An 18,353-nucleotide genomic window follows, 5' to 3' on the forward strand; every position below is an offset into this window, starting at 1 on the left:
CTACGTGGGACAAGCTACGCTTACCGTACTGTAAATTGGCCTTAACTCTCAGCTCTCAATATTCAACTACATGCAGTAAAATAAGGCTAACTTGGAATCTTCAATGGATATTACTGAAATTTAACGACAATTAGATTCTCTTCTTGATTCTTTTACCCAGTATACTTACTATTTTATTTACTAAAATACCAATTAAAAACATAATTATTACACAACTTACTTTCTGGACAACACGTTCTTGGCTCCCAACTTCAGGCTACTGCCTACATTCACAAGTAATAAACAGATGAAGCCTAGCAGCACTAAGGATGACATAAGATGTGGCATCTCGCTCTCTTATTTCGGCAGGTGGTAATGTCAGAATGCTTTAGGCTTATACTCAAATAAAAACCGTTTACTTTTCAAAATACTTCCGTATTTTCTACCGGAAATGTCATTATGTTGTATGTACAGTAGGTGCGTCTTTTCATTGTGTGACGTAACTATTAATTGACGAATTAACCGTTCTTAGAGAAACTATACATCGGCAGAAATAAAACATAAATTATCAGTAAATTTAACAGTGTGTTTATCCGTGTAATATAGGTGCTACATGTACTACTGTTTTATAACTGTAATTGCAAGGAAACTTTTCAGGATGAGAGATACTGGAAATTCGTTACTCATGTGTATTTGAATCGGATGTACCGGACGGTAGATACAATGCAATGAAAGCAAATTAACAGATTCAACAGGAACCCTTGAAGTTGCTACAATTTCCAGAGGTTTTTGATATACAAGAAAGATCTCACTGCACCGCATTGTAAATAACTGCTGTTGTGTTAAATACACGATACAGTTTTGAGTTATTTGTTTGTGTCACATCGCACGTTTGAAATGAAGTTGTGTCCAAAACCACCATCAAACATTGGAACTGATCATTTTTGCTCCAACACTGTCATTCTTTACCATGAGTATTGAGAATTTTAGTCTTTATACAATTTTCGGGAGCTCATTTTACTAACTTTATCCTGAAAATCTTGGAACTAAGAAAACTAAAAATAATTAGTGTTTTCTGCTATCTTGAAAACGGATATTATTTTTTATTGTAGACTGTTCTGGTTACCTTTTGTTATTGAATAAATAAATGAAATTAAATGATGTCCCCTCAATGTACTCAGCTGGTATTTTTTATCTTTGTACACCGGGGACAGACAAGGGCTACCACGTGAGGCCTCTCAGATAACCTACCACTTAAGTGCGACACTAACGCCAATCATAAATATAAAAATGGAACTAAAAATGGAAAAGCAGATTAGATTAAAAACGAAAATGCATAATTTTATCTTATTTGATGTGTCTGACTGATATACAATTAGGCGTCAACTAATAACCTATAGGAACCACTCAAGAGGTTCACCCATTTTATTCACACTGAAGGGGTCACTACTCTGTATTATAAACAGTACATATATGCCCCTACTTGAGTAAGTACATCGTTATCGTTGTTGATTGTAGGCTGTCACTAGCACGATAGTATAATTGAGGCGTCAAGCTAGCATTTATCAATCTTCCATTTTGTCATTGATGATTGAATATTGAACTGAAATGGACCGTGAAATCCTGATACTCTTGTAATAACGTCAGTATGCCTAATGATGTACGTTACATGCTCAACCTCAGATTCTGCAATTGGTTAAAAATACTTTTAGTTTTACCGTTTCCTTGTCTATTTAGTAAAAAGATAACTATATTGGCACATATGGTGTTTCATACGTATACTACTTGAGCTTGTAAACTTTTCAGAGAAACATCGAGAAGCCGACTGGTGGACTAACATAAAAAGGAACATTAACAACAGACTTGGGACAAGTCTAGTTTTATCCGTATATATATAGAGCTTTGTTCTCATTTATGACACAACGCAACGGCGTACAGTACTCGCAACGGCGTACAGTACTCGCAACGGCGTACAGTATAACTCGCAACGGCGGCGTACAGTACTCGCAACGGCGTACAGTACTCGCAACGGCGTACAGTACGCACAACGAAAGTGGTTTGACCAATCACAAGCGGTAGTTCGGATGATCTAACGTGTCGTAATTGGTAAAGTTCGTTACGTTAATTATGTTTCCTTCCTTGCGTTGCATCCTATATAGTGGGAATCAAGCTTAAACGAGACATATTTTCTTTTTCTAAAGGGACACATGCACAAATGTATTTTGACGACAGAAATAATCATCTTAGTATCTGAATCAAATATACATAAAGCAGTACTTATCAGTGCAATTGTTAAACTTGACTCTTATTATTTTACATAAATCGTACGTTTTTACTTAGTATCAATTTGTGCATGGCTGTATCACTTAATTTATTTGAACAAATTTCAAGTACTATTATCAAGTTGATAACAACTGAATCTACAAAGCCGTTATCTTATTCTGGGAGCTATTTTGAGTTCTGCTGCTACATTAACTGTCGTTTAATATAGGCCCTAATTGCAAACGTAGCTTGAGGTTATAATATTAAAAATAACAAGTTAAAAAAAGATAATATTTTGAAATCAAATCTAGAAGTTTAATAAAATAAGCTGTGACTCATAAAAAAAAAAACGATTCTAAAATGAAATCAAAGGTAACTGACTAATTAATTGTGTATATGACATCAGTCATTTTCAATCGCTTGCATTTCAAACTAGCTACACACGACATTGTGATATAGAAGAAACCTTACTAATAGTAATAAATATGACTTTCACGCACACAAAAAATACAGTGATGGGAGGCGGAACATTACTATGCTATTACCGTTCCCTCACGTTCAATTAATAATTATTATTTTAACGAAAACATGAATAATAATTAATTGGGAATAATGTTTAATAGATAGGCTGAAGTTTTTTTTATAATGTAAATTGACAATAGTTTGTTTTGTAACATAAAGAGAGAGGATAAAGTAGAGGTAAAATGATGCCAACAAAAGTTTTGCTTCTACTTTTGCGCACTGTATATTATCTAACTGCATTGTCGTTTTTGGGGGCTTCTTGTATCTAATATCAATATGTACACAACAGAGGCGGAGTATACTAAGTGGTAACGTGACATTATCACTGCACAGTAAGTGGTTAAATAAAAAGCTAAGCCACTGCTTCATCAGATGGGACCGCAAACCGAATCTGCTAGCGAAGAAGACTGACTCTTATACACCAACATGAATACTTTACTAGGAATCACGCTGCTACTCACCTATATACAACTAACTGCATCGCAAAGACCAATAGTTAAAGTTAAATTTGGCGATATACATGGCGTAACAGAAGATTATGAAGATGCAGACCTCGGGGTCAAGACAAAGTTGGACATTTTTAGAGGTATTCCATTTGCTCAACCACCGGTTGGAGAGAATCGATTCAAGAAGCCTGTACCTTTGACTGAGAAATGGAAAACGCCGATAGATGCGAGTGTATTTAATAATGCCTGTCCACAAACATCAACAGACTTTGACATGCCGAGTAACAGAAGTGAAGACTGTTTATATCTTAACATTTGGGCACCATCCAACAGGGTTAGTATGTAAAAGATAATTTAATTAAACCAGTCATCGTCATAACATGGGGAAGTAAGTTGGTTTACTAACTTATTTCCCCTATGTTCATACTAACAAAATTGTTCTTTCTTCTTGAAAAAAGATTTGGTTCGATGGGTGTTTTTTCGAAAGGTTAATTTAAGATTTTGTTATGAACAGAAACTAAAGAATCGATAGATAAGCCTCAGTTTGTCTATAAAGAAAATAGAAGTATTGAAGATGCGGTACCTAGCTCTTACTCATAGATTTAGTAAACATTTGGAGCGTCTTTATATCTTATATTTGGGCTAATTTAGTGTTTAGTCAGTCATCTTCTTTTTCTTCCATTTTGGAGCCAACTTTATAGTTGAGGTCTACTGGCTATAGCTTTTTTTGCATACAGTGTGTGTTCATACAAAGTTAATAATAGTTCTAAAATTCAAACTGGCACAATACTTAGTATAACATTATGTACAATCCCTTTTGCCAAGTCTCTAAGAGATATTCTCCGCATCTATCGCTTATTCTTCTTCATTATGCTCTCCTATAATTTTTATTTGGTACACAAATTGAGATTCGATTTGTCTTTCCCTAATTTTGATTTGGTACTAACACAAATTCGATTTGTCTTTCTTCTGGATCCGTCCCTGGATGGGTGTCGTGATAGGAAGCTGGAAATCTATGGATATTTACATGTCATGCTATTTTAATATACTTTCTTTCAGACAGAGCCACTTCCTGTAATGCTGTGGATTCATGGAGGTGGGTTCATAGCAGGGTATGGGTCAAATTATCACTACAATGGCAGACCACTTGTCAGTTACAACAACATTATTATGGTTTCAACTAATTATCGACTTGGTGCATTCGGCTTCTTAGCAACGGGTGAGTGTTTTATATAATTAATTCTAACATTACAAATTATGTTTGTTTAACACTAAAAGGGTTTATGGTCCTGGTCTACAATCTATGTATACAGATTAATTGAACGATTATCATCACTAAACAGCGGTAATTGTTAGGTTTTATCATTATGATATAAAGGTAAATAAATTATCGATGTTTGCATTGAACAATGACGGCACCAGCGAATAAGCGCAAAATAAGAACAACTTTCTGTACATAATAAAGCGAATTAATCTAAGATTTCTATAAGCAGAACAGAAGAAAATGGGGGGAAACAAAACATGTGTATAGTAATAATAAACAAGTAATACGCACTTCTTCAATAAAGATGCTCGTGGCGCTGAAGTTACTCCATACATAAACTATAATCGTAGAAGATATTTGCCGAAGTTCAGAATTTGGACAACGAACCACTTTTCCAACTTGCTCAAGGATGAAAAAGATGAAACATGAACAATAAAGATTAATTAATTTTTGTTGTCACATAAAGTTTGATAGTGTAGACAGAGCTTAACGCAAATGTATGGTATTAAATACAAATTAAACATGTGTTAATTTGTCTACATAAAGGCGATCCAGAGTTGCCAGGGAATTATGGGCTCTTCGATCAAGCCGAAGCTATGAAGTTCGTTTATGAAAACATTGCAGGTAAAAACAGAATTTCACTTGTTCATCCTTAGATATCTGCACCATACACTATAATCACTGTTTTTCTTAGCTGAAATCTACTTAATGTTGAACGTTTGTCTATTAAGTAAAAATATTCCAAAAACAACGAAAACACGTTTTCTAAAGTAATTATCTTTGAAGAAACATTTTACACTAAAATACGAGTTTAAAATAGTTTCTTAAACATAAAAACACAGCAAATACAGATTCTTCTCAACACTTATTGTAGATCCATATCGGTATACGTCTTATATTAACATTTAACATTGTTTCTATAAAGTTTGCGATACAGCACGTATATTAGTTCTGAAAAGAACTGCTGAGTTTCTCGACGTTTCGATCAATATGCAATCAATGCTTATTGATCGAAAGGTCGAGAAATTCAATAGTTCTATATTTATACGTGGTGTACCGCAAACTTTATAGAAACAATTGATTTCGCTATGCAATCCTTCAAACAACATTGTTTCTGTTTGCAGAATTTGGTGGCAATCCTCAAAACATCACAATATTTGGTGAAAGTGCCGGAGGTGCAAGTGTTGGCCATCATCTTATTTCACCGTTTAGTCAAGATTATTACACACAAGCAATTCTACAGGTTTGCGTTTGATATTACTCTCATAATAAGACCATTGAGAGAAATTTAGTGAATACAATTTACTTTAATTACAATCTGCTCATGTTTTGCCTATTAGTCAGGTGGCTTAGCGACTAAAACGTTACACGGTGGACAAAAGCACCAAATTTGGCATGAGGCTTCTTTTAGACGTACTAATTGATTTTTGCCTAGGAGCCACCCGATCAGCTTCTGATTTTCCAAGATGGCGGCCAAAATCCAAAATGGCTGCCAGTAAATTGGTATATCATATATATCTAGCTGTAAAAGTTACAAATAGACAAATAATGTACTGAATCAAGAATTTCTGAGGTCAGTAAAACCGATTCAGGAAATATTATATAAAGTGAGTTCCAAGATGGCGCCCAAAAATAAAAAATGGTAGCCATTGAAATTGAAATACATAATAATCGTATACAAAGTCACAAATAGTCCATTCCTAATGTATTTTAGTCTACAAATCAGAAGGAAAGTGCAAGCATTGCATTTTATGAATTTTTTAACCATGCTAGTTATAAAAACCCATGTTATCAAATTTCTAAAGTTTTTCCTTGACCTTTGACCTCAATTTGAATATTTTAATCCAATTGAAAACAAAATAACCATATCTCCGCAACGCTTACATTAAATTAAATAATTTTAGTGTCAAATTATTTGGAAGATGCATATTAATATTCGACCTAATGGAAACATTTGTCAAAAAATGACCGGAAGTATGATTTTTGGTATTTTTGACCTTTGACCTACATGTCATATAACTTGGTAACTAACAGTTGGACAAACCTTAAATAGGTCTCAAATTAATCAGAAGATGGATGTTTCTATTCAGTCTAATACAAACTTTTCCAAGAAAATGACCCAGATTCTTGTTATTGACCTTTGACCTGTACTGGTAGTACACATTTCTTTATCTCGAAAACTAGTGGTCGTAAAAGTTTTTTTATGAGAAATTGTTGGAAAAATATATATTTATATATTTTAAAATAAAACAGTTTCTATGAAAATGTAAAAGAATCCTATTTATGATAACTAAATTTGTAATTTGTTAACATCCAATAGTATTTGTTATGTATTAAAATGTGTTATATTTGCTGATTTTAGGCACTTAACGTAAATTTATCTGAACTATGGATATTTAATGTAAAATTTGTTTTCTTTAATATAAAGAAATTGTAATTATCTATCAAATAAGACCATTTAAAAAATATTCTGACAAAAACTTAGTTAGTTACAGGTAAAAAAGTGTACTTTTACTTATGTGAACAGCGCCCTCAATCTTTATTTTCCCAAAAATACCACATTTTATGTGGTTTCAGAAACTGAACTGGTTATAACTTTTTTTTACAGTTACTTGTAATTTACATACCACCTCTACCATTTACTACAGCTACTTCATTTACATATTACGTCTGCCGTCCACAGATACTGTATGTGATTTCCTAGTTTACTGGCAGCCATTTTGGATTTTTCCACCATCTTTGCAACGAGTGACCTATATTATGTACCATGTCTAAAATATGTTTCAATGACCATGATTAGGGCTACTCCATGTTTTCCAACTTCGTTTGATACCTATATGCGATTTCTGCAACCAGAATGATATTCCAGTTTAGGCTACTGGCAGCCATGTTGGATTTTGGCCACCATTTTAACAACAAATGACCCATGTCATGCAACATGTCTAAAATATGTTTCAATGACCATGAATACTTATGTTTTGATAGTTCATTTGCCTATATGTGACTTCTGCAACAAATGAAATGTGATTTTCCAATTTATTGGCGGCCATTTTGGATTTTGGCCGCCATCTTGAAAAATAAATTACGACCAGAGTGGCTCCTAGGCAAAAATCAATTGGTAGGTCCCAACGAAGCTCCATGCCAAATTTGGCGCTTTTGTCCACCGTGTAACGATTTCCTCATTTTTTGTTGTTAAGCCACCTGACTATATAGGCCTAATAGTAATGTAATAGGCGACAGGTTAACACAAATTCGATGCAAACACGAAGTAATTAATATTTTTAGAGGTAATACATTTCTAATAGTCCTACGTTAAAACAAAAATAATATATGCTTTTTATTACGTCTATAGAGTGGCAATTCAATGTGTCCATGGGGCCTGGAGAAAGACATAGAAAAGGCGAAGCGAGACGCGTACCAGGTGGCGCTTTTTACCGGTTGCAGAGATGTAGAAAACAGTGCTGAGCTAGCGGACTGTCTACGAAAAGTCGATCAAAAGAACCTTACACTTGCTCAGAATACGGTAAGCTTATGAATTTAGATATACTTGCGTATTTGTCCCAACAAGTGGTTAGAGTGGTGGAAGGTGATGAGACGTTTTATCATCAACTGTAATTAATGAAATTGGAAAGGTTAATTTCCTCTGCATTGAGCGCAGCACACATGGGCTGAGGTCCTGGTAAGTCTTATAGTTCCTCATTTACGCAGCCTCCCAGAAAACAACTAGCCTACGATTCAGACACCAATACTTATCGCATTCGTTTCTTACTTGTTTAGGTGATCGGTCTTACCACGAACGTCATACCGTTTGTTCCAATATTAGACTATGCATTTATACCTGATGATCCAAGAAAACTTCTAAAAAACGGCAATTTCAAACAGTGTAATGTTATGCTTGGTACTTGCAAAGACGAAGGAACTTTAGTAACTGTACGCGCATTTCCACTTGAAGTACCACGTGATAATCCTGTTGTTCGAAAGCAGCGGTTCCACAATACATTAGTAGATGGATACATCTATGCATCTGATGATCCTGCTGTCATCGAAGCTGTTGAGCAACAGTACACAGACTGGTCCGAGGCAGACGATCCTGATGCTAACTACTTTTATCATTTTATTGATATGGACACAGACGAAGCTTTCTTATGCCCGACAGATTACACAGCACGAGCGCATGCGCAATACGGGCACGATGTTTGGATGTACCAACTAAGATACCTGCCATCCAATAGTGTGTGGTGGGATTTACCAACATGGAAAGGTGTTGCGCATGCGGAGGAACTACAATACGTGTTTGGATACCCGTTCATCCCAGAGGTGAACCATACATACGGCAACGGGCAAGAAGAAATTGACCTTTCAAAAGCCATGATGAAAAGTTGGGGAAACTTTGCTAAGACGGGGTAAGCCATTTCAAACTTTCCTAGGCTATCTAGCTGATGATGTACTCTACAATAATTTATCTTACATTGAAAGGTGAAAATAACTTATAACTTATATTTCAGCAATCCAAATAAAGAAAACATGAACGATATCACGACCACGTCCGATGAGCCATGGATGCCATACACCGTTCCAGGGCTAAGCTTCAGAATATTCAACTCTACTTTGACGAATGACAATGCGCTGAGGGCGGAGTACTGTTCGTTTTGGAACAACTACATTCCTAGGTTAATGACATATACAGGTATGTGTACTACGGTAATTCCTATAAAATGTCTGCAATTACAGTGTTGTGTATGCTTTTGATGATACTGCCGTAGTTGCTATACTATAATAAGTATAATATTATGCTATCATATAAAAGGGTATAGTCCAAATAAAGGGACATAACACACATTCTCTTATGCACAATTATGTGTGCAATATTATTACGTTATCTTCTTCGTATTTATGATAATATTCCTATAGTTTTATTGCTGTGGAATGGAATATCAGGCAGTGTAGAGGGCGCCAGTGGCCCTAACATGTTTTGTACATACTCGAGCCCTCAACTTTGTACTAAGTTGCTTGTAACGGTTTACGAAAATCTTCTATTAATAATTTCTTTATTTAAATGTACATTTTTTTAATCATCGTGTCCATTATATATAACACAACCTACAACACAACTACAATATAAAAAATGCATTATTTAAGACAAACAAATACTCATAAAAGACAAACCAAATCAAACTAAAATAATCTTGTTGTTTTCTTATGAAAACTACAACTGTACTTTTATTAGTACTTTGTACTCAGCTTGCTTTATTTATGTATACCTTTTCTCTTTAAGCCGATATTGACGACCTACAGAAGCAATGGAAAGACGATTATGAAGAATGGAGGGATACGTCTATGCCTGACTGGTCATCGGCTTTTCAGGATTACAAGCAAAATGCAGATACGTGCAACTAATAATACTAATGCAATAACATATTATATTATACCAAACTTTGCAATATGAATAACACAATAATTTGTTTGTATAATCATGCATGGTATGTTTGTTATGTTATGTCATTGTTGAAAACATATACCATGGGACTATATTTCATAGGTCGATGCATATCATAGGCCTATATACTTCATAGGTCCATGTATATCATGGGCAATAATTCATAGGTCCATGCATATCAAGGGCCTATAATACATAGGTCCATGCATATCATAAGCCTATAATACATAGATCCATGCATATCATAGGTCCATGCATATATACTTTTAGACGTACGAATTCTCTGAATAGATTTCAATTTTTACCGACACTTAAACTGTATATATACCTTATTGTAACATAATGTATTTTCAAATGAGTAGTTTTGTTTCAGTAGGCCACATTTTAAACTTTTTTTTAATGATTTAAAAGTAAAAATTGTAATAGTTTGTACATGGTTAATAAATATTAAATATTTTGAGCAGGAATCCATCATTTCTTTTTTTTCGTTTTTTTCTTTTTGGCCGATTTCGCCGGTCCTCCAGACTTTCTTGACGCCTTTGTTGATTTTGTTGATTTCCCGGATTTTGATCGACTTTTGATGGATGATGAGTTTTCTTTCTTTACCGCAGGTTGTTTAGGTTTTACAATGTATTCTACTCTTTCGCCAACACATTTTAACTGAAAAAGCACAGCCATTACAGGTTAACCTTCTGTTGAATTTCCCCCAATTACCATATGGGTTTTTAATCGTATAAAGTAAAATGCATGTCGCATTAGAGACTTGCACCAAGTCTGTATTTAATTGTCTTTTTTTTATGTTAGTCCGTTAGTGGACGTTTCATTATACGTATGAAACGCCATATGTGCCAAAATATTTATCTTTGTACTAAATATTATGTAAAAAACTCCGTTTGGAACCCAGATTAGTCGCATGGGTTCAATAGAGTATTTATTGAATATCATGTGACTCAAAATCCTCCAATCACATGACAAGGATTGTACTTATATACAGTACAGTACTTTATATAAACGTATTTAATCACTTTAAGATGTTAATACCAACCTGATTGCAGACTCTACATCGATTGACTTCCCACATACAACCACTGAAGTCGCCTCTGAAACATGCTCTGCAAAACCTGGTGCCACACCATTTACACTTGTACGTCTGTTAATACAAAATATCATTTAATTTCCTGTTATGTCTATGTTTTTATAATGTGTAAGATGAATGTTAACCTACATGTACTAACTAATAGATACAAATAAATGTATACAGTTGAACCTCCGTGAGCGGCCACCTCCCGTAAGCGGCCATCTCCCTTAACGGCCGCACTTTCAAAAGCCTGTTTGTTCTTCCTATCTAATTAGTGAATTTGGTACCTCCCGTAAGCGGCCACTTTTCCCGGTCCCCAGGGTGGCTGCTTACGGGAGTTTCAACTGTATCAATAAACTTTCCAAAGGTATGCAAATTACAATAATGTTCGTTTTGTCTTATTAAGGGACGCTTTTCAGTATTTTAAATTTTGCTAAAATCAGAAATAATTAATTCACTCAATCGACACGTTTAACGGTAATGATTGCATAGTATAGTAATAGTGTGCCCACGATTGTTTATGAAACACGGCGATACTGGTAATCTACAGCCAATGGTAAAAGGAATAACAAAGAAACGATTGTCAGGTAAATAGTTAATTGGGTTTATCTTCCAATCGATATACTACTTTTAGAAATGACTGATAGGTCATGTACCACACACAATGTATATGGCGTACTCATCCCTGGACGCACTGTCACTCCTTAGACATGCACAAGTCAAAATATATTATACAAGTGCTATCGTAATATGAGCGATAACTAACACCCAATATTCTAGGTTTAAGGAGTTAATCTGATATGTTTAAAGCGAACTAGTATCATTTCTTTAAGATACCGTACAATACTATTCATTCATTAATTCATACATATTTATTCAGTTATTTGACAATAATAACTGGAGCCCGCACTAGAAGCAATAGCTTGTCTCATGAGGGCCCCTATACTAATACTACTGGTACTGTATACGACAGTTTAAGCCTAATATACATATAAAAATTACACAAAACAAGTAGCCCTACCTAATTACGTCTTGGTTGTAATTCTGCAGTTTCTATCATACCTATACAACTCTCTCAATTACATACTCCTACATATAGGGCCTACATTTTCTGCCCATTAAGACGTAATATAGCAACGATACGCGAACAGTTATCAACAAAATACAATATTTAACATATTAATACTAACCGTATCCACCGTGGGACATCCCCAGCGGCACATTTCTTGTACTGTTTTATATTCCTTCCAGAAAACATCGCAGGGCCTAAGCCCCACTTCATATACCAACGCCTTGTTGCTATGTGTGTCGATGGACGCTCGCGAGTTATGCTATTTGAACAATCAATTCTATTGAAGGGCATACTCACCTGAATCAAGGAGAATAACTGAACAATTGTATTGTTATATTGTTTTGTTTACTTTTCTAACGTGCGGTAGGTACTTGCTTGTTGTATCAATTATTTGTTCGTATTCTTAGGCTTGGCTACTGAAGAATCAGTTGAGATTGAGAAATCCTTCGAAGATGCACATGGATTTAAATGAATGCAGCATAAAATGACTAAGATGATTAAAGCAACTTGTCTACTTACATTGAAACAAAAGTGTCATACTCATTCAACAGCGAGAAACTCGCCAATTACAGGATGGATAAACTATTCAATAGTTGATCGTACTTAACGAAGTCTCATTTGACATCTAGGTCAGGATTGAACCTGTACCCTGGGATTGAAAGTGAAGCAAGTTCACTACCTTAGCCCCACTACACTAAGCTACATCTCCACTACTTACACCGAGAACGACCGAGTCTGCAGTACTGTTTACGTCCTATGAACATCATCTGTATCACAGTTAGTTTGTGCTTTTCCATTATATATCTAGACCAACACCAATAGAAACATCCCCGTCTAAATGTGTGCTTGAACCGGCACCATTTTGTGATCATCATTATCGTCATCAACATACTCAAAATAAATAACTGTAACGCTTGGTTAATTATTCATAATAATAACAAATCAACACATGCATATTTATGTAGCGACTTTATTTTTCTTGTATACAGTACATGTTCAGTTGTTTTGGATTTGCACGGTAGTTTTTTTTATCAAACTAAATTAGTTTTCGTTTTTATTTTTGTAATAAAGTTAAAATACCAAATGTGTGTGGAACTTTTATTAGTAATAAATTTAGTTTCATTGTCATTTAGAATGTATCTATAGCTTCTTGTAGGTTAGTGTTTGAATGAAATGAAGTGTAGTTTTGTTGCTGACGGTAAAAGCAGTAAAATAGCTGGATTATTTTGTCTATGCTTCTTCTTCCTCTTCTTCTTCTTCATCATCAAACTCTCCCTCATCATCAGCAGTAGCATCTTGGTATTGTTGGTATTCAGATACAAGATCGTTCATGTTGCTTTCTGCTTCTGTGAATTCCATCTCATCCATGCCTTCACCAGTGTACCAATGCAAGAAAGCCTTTCGCCTGAACATAGCAGTGAACTGCTCAGAGATTCTCTTAAACAACTCTTGAATCGATGTGCTGTTACCGATGAAAGTAGAAGACATTTTAAGTCCTCGTGGTGGGATGTCACAGACGGCGGTCTTTACGTTGTTGGGGATCCATTCGACGAAGTAGCTGCTGTTCTTGTTTTGTACGTTCAACATTTGCTCGTCAACTTCCTTCATGGACATGCGTCCTCGGAAAATTGCAGCTACTGTGAGGTATCGACCATGTCGTGGATCACATGCAGCCATCATGTTCTTGGCATCAAACATCTGCTGCGTAAGCTCTGGCACGGTAAGTGCACGGTACTGTTTGCTTCCACGGCTAGTCAATGGAGCGAAGCCAGGCATGAAGAAATGCAGACGTGGGAATGGAACCATATTGACTGCCAACTTTCGGAGATCAGCGTTGAGTTGACCAGGGAATCGAAGACATGTGGTGACACCACTCATTGTCACAGACACCAGGTGATTGAGATCACCGTAGGTAGGTGTTGTCAATTTCAGTGTTCTGAAGCAGATGTCATACAGAGCCTCGTTGTCAATGCAGTATGTTTCATCTGTGTTCTCAACAAGTTGATGGACGGAAAGGGTGGCGTTGTACGGTTCTACGACGGTATCTGATACCTTTGGTGATGGAACAACGCTGAATGTGTTCATGATTCTGTCAGGGTACTCCTCGCGGATCTTGCTTATCAAGAGGGTACCCATGCCAGAGCCGGTTCCTCCTCCAAGGGAATGTGTCAATTGGAATCCCTAAATGTATAAATCAAATTAAAATTAATCATTTGTTTATATTACCTTTTACATTATAATAATTGCCAGATAACAAACTAGTACGTCGTGTACGTTATAACAAAATTTCCCTTTTTAATTTTTTACCTGTAAACAATCGCATCCTTCGGCCTCCTTGCGCACAACGTCAAGTACAGCATCTACCAGTTCTGCGCCTTCGGTGTAATGACCTTTGGCCCAGTTGTTTCCAGCTCCACTCTGTCCGAAGACAAAGTTATCTGGTCTGAAGATTTGACCAAACGGTCCGGACCTTACAGAGTCCATTGTACCTGGCTCAAGGTCGACAAGAACACCCCTGGGTACATACTTTCCTCCTACCAAAATCAAAATAATCGTAGTTTAATAATTACATCATGAGTATAATTCAGTTAATTTAGGACAGGACAGCATGTAGATGTTTTAAAATAAAAATGTAGTGACATTGGTCTATAACACCGGCAGCCGGAGCTATATATCCAACTTTAACAAATCAATCGAAACATTCCTATAATGCTTCCTAATTGGAGATTCGGAAATCGCCATGGTAATACTTTTAAAACAAATCGTTTCATTAACCTTGCCCCTAAATGCTCTACCCGGCTGTGATATTTCTTTTCGTACATACGTTGGAGACCCCTCATGAAACGTCACAAAATAAACATGAATATTCATTAGTCATATTCATAACGTAATAGGCCTAATTGAACTAAGTCGAGCCGTGTGTGTAGTCGAGTCAATTAGACTATGAACTTTGCATGTCGATGTATGACCAACTTCTTTTACTTTATAGTGTGAGAGAGAGATTATTTAGAGGGTTAGGTTTAGTTATATTTAGGAAGTAGTTCGGCTATCTTTCACATAAGAAGTCCCTAACTTATGTACGAAAAAAAAATCGCTAGCCGGCTTACTTACCAGAAGCTTCGTTGTAATATACATTGATGCGTTCCAGTTGGAGGTCGGAATCGCCATGGTAGGTACCCGTTGGATCAACTCCATGCTCCTCGGAAATTACTTCCCAAAACTAAAGAACAAAATATAAACAATATTATTATTTTGCCTGCAAGCAGCAGACATATAAAGCGTTTTTCACACGGTCCGGCTACGGCAAATAAAATCGAACGTCAATGTTTCGTTTTTTTCACGCGGCGAAAGAGTGTGAAAGACCCTTAACACCGGTACCGAAACAGATATCTAATAGCTATTAAAAGACAAACGTATAATATGATAAATACTAGTTTAAGTAAGTTGTGCAGTACACATGTAAATGTAAACACAAAAAAAATTAAATAAAGTTAAAAATAACAACTCTGAGATATTTCCTTTTTTAGAAACACATGGTGCATCACAAACTTTTCTTTACTACAATATCTGTATATAAAACAAGAAGAATCTCAACTTGACTCTATTATATCACCTTTCCATTTTGACGAATATCACAAGACACAACTACCGTATTTTATTATATCGCGATATGAGCCACATTATTTTTGTATTTGATTTTCCCCACACTTAGACCTTGGTTTTGCAACTGTTTGCCAATGAACCACTATGCGGAAACAGCAGCTTCCTTCTCTAAATTATTTAATCTTTTACGCTTATTTGTAGACTTTGGGACATTTGAAAGCGCACAAAAAACAAAGACAACCGGTCTAATGGCATTTTTGTATTGTTTTTACATAACTGTATAAAGCCGGGAAGAATGAAATCAATTAATTTCACTTGTCCCTGATAAAAGTAATAACAGTCTTGTTGAACAAGCTAAAACAATCTAGTATAGTATTAACATTTTTTTCAATCATTGGAAAATAGTAATAGATTATACGGACTTTTGTTGTTGAGAGTACATGCATTTTGTTGGTATGCTAACAACATTTGGATGATAGCCATTGAATAGTTTCAATTTAATTATTAACAATTTCTTTTTGAGAATGCTGGTAGTATAAAATCACTATTTTACCTCTAGACCTAACTGTGCACTTTTCTAAAGCTCTGTCTACACTATCAAACCATGGGCCTATAAAAGGTCCATGGTCAAACTAGTTTGATAAACGAGTGTGATGTGCCCAAATATGGTAGTGATATGACATCTTCATGTCCATATATAGACTCATCATATTTTGTTGTCACATAAAAATTGTTATAGTGTAGACAGAGCTTTAAAGAAGCCGCAAAAAGTAATGCTTACGTTTAAACGCAACGATGATAATAATAATATATTTTTTATTGAGGCATATTTATGTATTCAAAAGTAAAGTTTTATAATGTATAATTCACACAGCAGGCTGTATGGCATAAATAATATTATAATCTAATTTTTTAGATTAAATATGGCACGGGTTAGTAAATTATTTTTCAAAAGAATATGATTTAGGATATGAAATGTACTTTTCGTAATACGTTTTAAGTAGCTAATGCATTTCTTGCTAACCTCACTGTAGGACCCAATCCCATATTGATCCACAAACGACATGTCTGGCTCATTTACCAGTGGGCTTGCTTGCTTTCGCTCAGCAGCAGTGTCATGAGTTGCTCCCTTAAATCGTTTTCCAGCTTGAGCGATCGATTATGATTTAACCAGATTATCATACATGTGAAATATACGATTTATTGATTTTCGGGAGAACTGACAATTAGTATCGTTTGACCCCTCGATTGATTGAGCGTGCAAACGGCAATGATAGCACAATATTCTACAGTTTTGTATCAATTGACGCTTTACTTATCCGCATTTGCTTACGTGTAAAATAAATTGTAAAAGCAAATCAGATTATGTTACAAACATTTTATAATTTAATGATAACCCTCATGTTATTCTTTAGTTTTAGGTTAAATTTGTTTGACGACATTGGGAAATAATAAAACAACATAAAAATGTGTTGTATACAAGTACGTTGCATTTTATCGAATTTCAATATTAAATATCTATACAGTATTTTTAAAATTAAATAATGATACTATAATTGTGTGATATAAGATTAAAATGCCTATGCCAGAAAAGCACTAATGCTATTTAATCACCACCCCATTAATTACATATCATTTATAAATTAGGCCTACCTTGGATCCAATTTGGTTTCCACATTGTCCAGCTTGAAGATGTACAATTTCTCTCATGTTGTTTGTTTGAATTGAAGAGACTTACAGGATGATTCAGGTTTTACCGTCCGGTCTGGTGTTTCGCAGTAATGAAACGCTACTGCGCATTCGGTTTTTATATACCGCCCAATTTCGAAATATGTAAATGTAATTTATATGAAACGCCGACTGTGCCACATATGATTTTTATTCAATTAGTATGGGGTTAGACATTCAATACAATTATTCCGTTATTGATTTTTCATTCGTTTTTTCTTGTTTCCAAAAAAAGTTAAAAAGGTAATTTGTTTGAATAGAGCCTACATTTTTTTGCTGAGTATAAATGTGTTTAAGTTTTATTTAATCTTTCACGAGCCTGAGATTTTTCAGCAGAAATATATTAGGAAAACCTATATATGATTATTAGGCTTACTGATTACATATAGAACGAAAATTACTAAATAAAAAAAACACAAAGCAAAGCAAAACATATAGAAAAAAACTAAGATAAGAAAAAAGATAGGTATAAGTTTCTACCCGCTGCAGAGCCGGTTATTTGAAATAAACACTAGAAACCATTTGAAAAGTGACTGTGTAGGCCTACTTTTAATAATAAATCAGCACATATGCAGGTACATTACGACACAGACGTACTAGGGAATTACTGTATTAATAATTTAGCTATAACTTTATTAAACTTGTACGTTCGCTAAATTATCAGATGTAATTTTGACAGAACGTACAATTGTGCGTACCTTACCCAAATTGTTAATTGAATGATTTCTACCAATTGATCGTACGAACCTCACATTTAATCAGCCGTGATACCATACAATCTGACGTAGGTCAAATCTAGGTTGATACTATCATTTTCGATGTAACAGCTTGGGATACATACCTAAAAAATGCAACAAAATGAAAAGCAGGGGTAATTATCCATAGAGAGATAGACAAGTGGAAGTAACTATAGCAAGGTGAAATATGGCGGTTAGCATCTGTTAAGAGAGGATGTTGATTGG

General features: G+C 35.0%; 3 protein-coding genes across 3 annotated transcripts; 1 reads left to right on the plus strand and 2 right to left on the minus strand.

The window, feature by feature from the left end:
* Positions 1-3,189: 3,189 nt before the first annotated feature.
* On the plus strand, positions 3,190-9,870 carry LOC144838596 (cholinesterase-like). The gene is made up of 8 exons (XM_078694396.1): positions 3,190-3,543; positions 4,269-4,428; positions 5,020-5,097; positions 5,598-5,716; positions 7,826-7,996; positions 8,251-8,876; positions 8,979-9,160; positions 9,749-9,870. The coding sequence occupies exons 1-8, from the start codon at positions 3,190-3,192 to the stop codon at positions 9,868-9,870; spliced, it is 1,812 nt and encodes a 603-aa protein (XP_078550522.1).
* A 511-nt stretch (positions 9,871-10,381) lies between these two features.
* Positions 10,382-12,282, minus strand: LOC144848713 (uncharacterized). The gene is made up of 3 exons (XM_078705575.1): positions 12,179-12,282; positions 10,956-11,060; positions 10,382-10,570 (listed from the first exon to the last, which is right to left on the minus strand). Exons 1-3 carry the CDS (start codon positions 12,209-12,211, stop codon positions 10,382-10,384), a joined length of 327 nt encoding a protein of 108 aa, XP_078561701.1. The 5' UTR covers positions 12,212-12,282.
* Positions 12,283-13,014: 732 nt separating this feature from the next.
* Positions 13,015-17,442, minus strand: LOC144848441 (tubulin beta-4B chain-like). Its single transcript, XM_078705176.1, has 4 exons — positions 17,317-17,442; positions 15,172-15,280; positions 14,368-14,594; positions 13,015-14,241 (listed from the first exon to the last, which is right to left on the minus strand). Exons 1-4 carry the CDS (start codon positions 17,371-17,373, stop codon positions 13,291-13,293), a joined length of 1,344 nt encoding a protein of 447 aa, XP_078561302.1. The 5' UTR covers positions 17,374-17,442; the 3' UTR covers positions 13,015-13,290.
* Between the last annotated feature and the right edge of the window lie 911 nt (positions 17,443-18,353).

This window comes from Antedon bifida, chromosome 1 (genome assembly GCF_963402885.1).
Source record: "Antedon bifida chromosome 1, ecAntBifi1.1, whole genome shotgun sequence".
Classification (NCBI taxonomy): Eukaryota; Metazoa; Echinodermata; class Crinoidea; order Comatulida; family Antedonidae; genus Antedon; species Antedon bifida.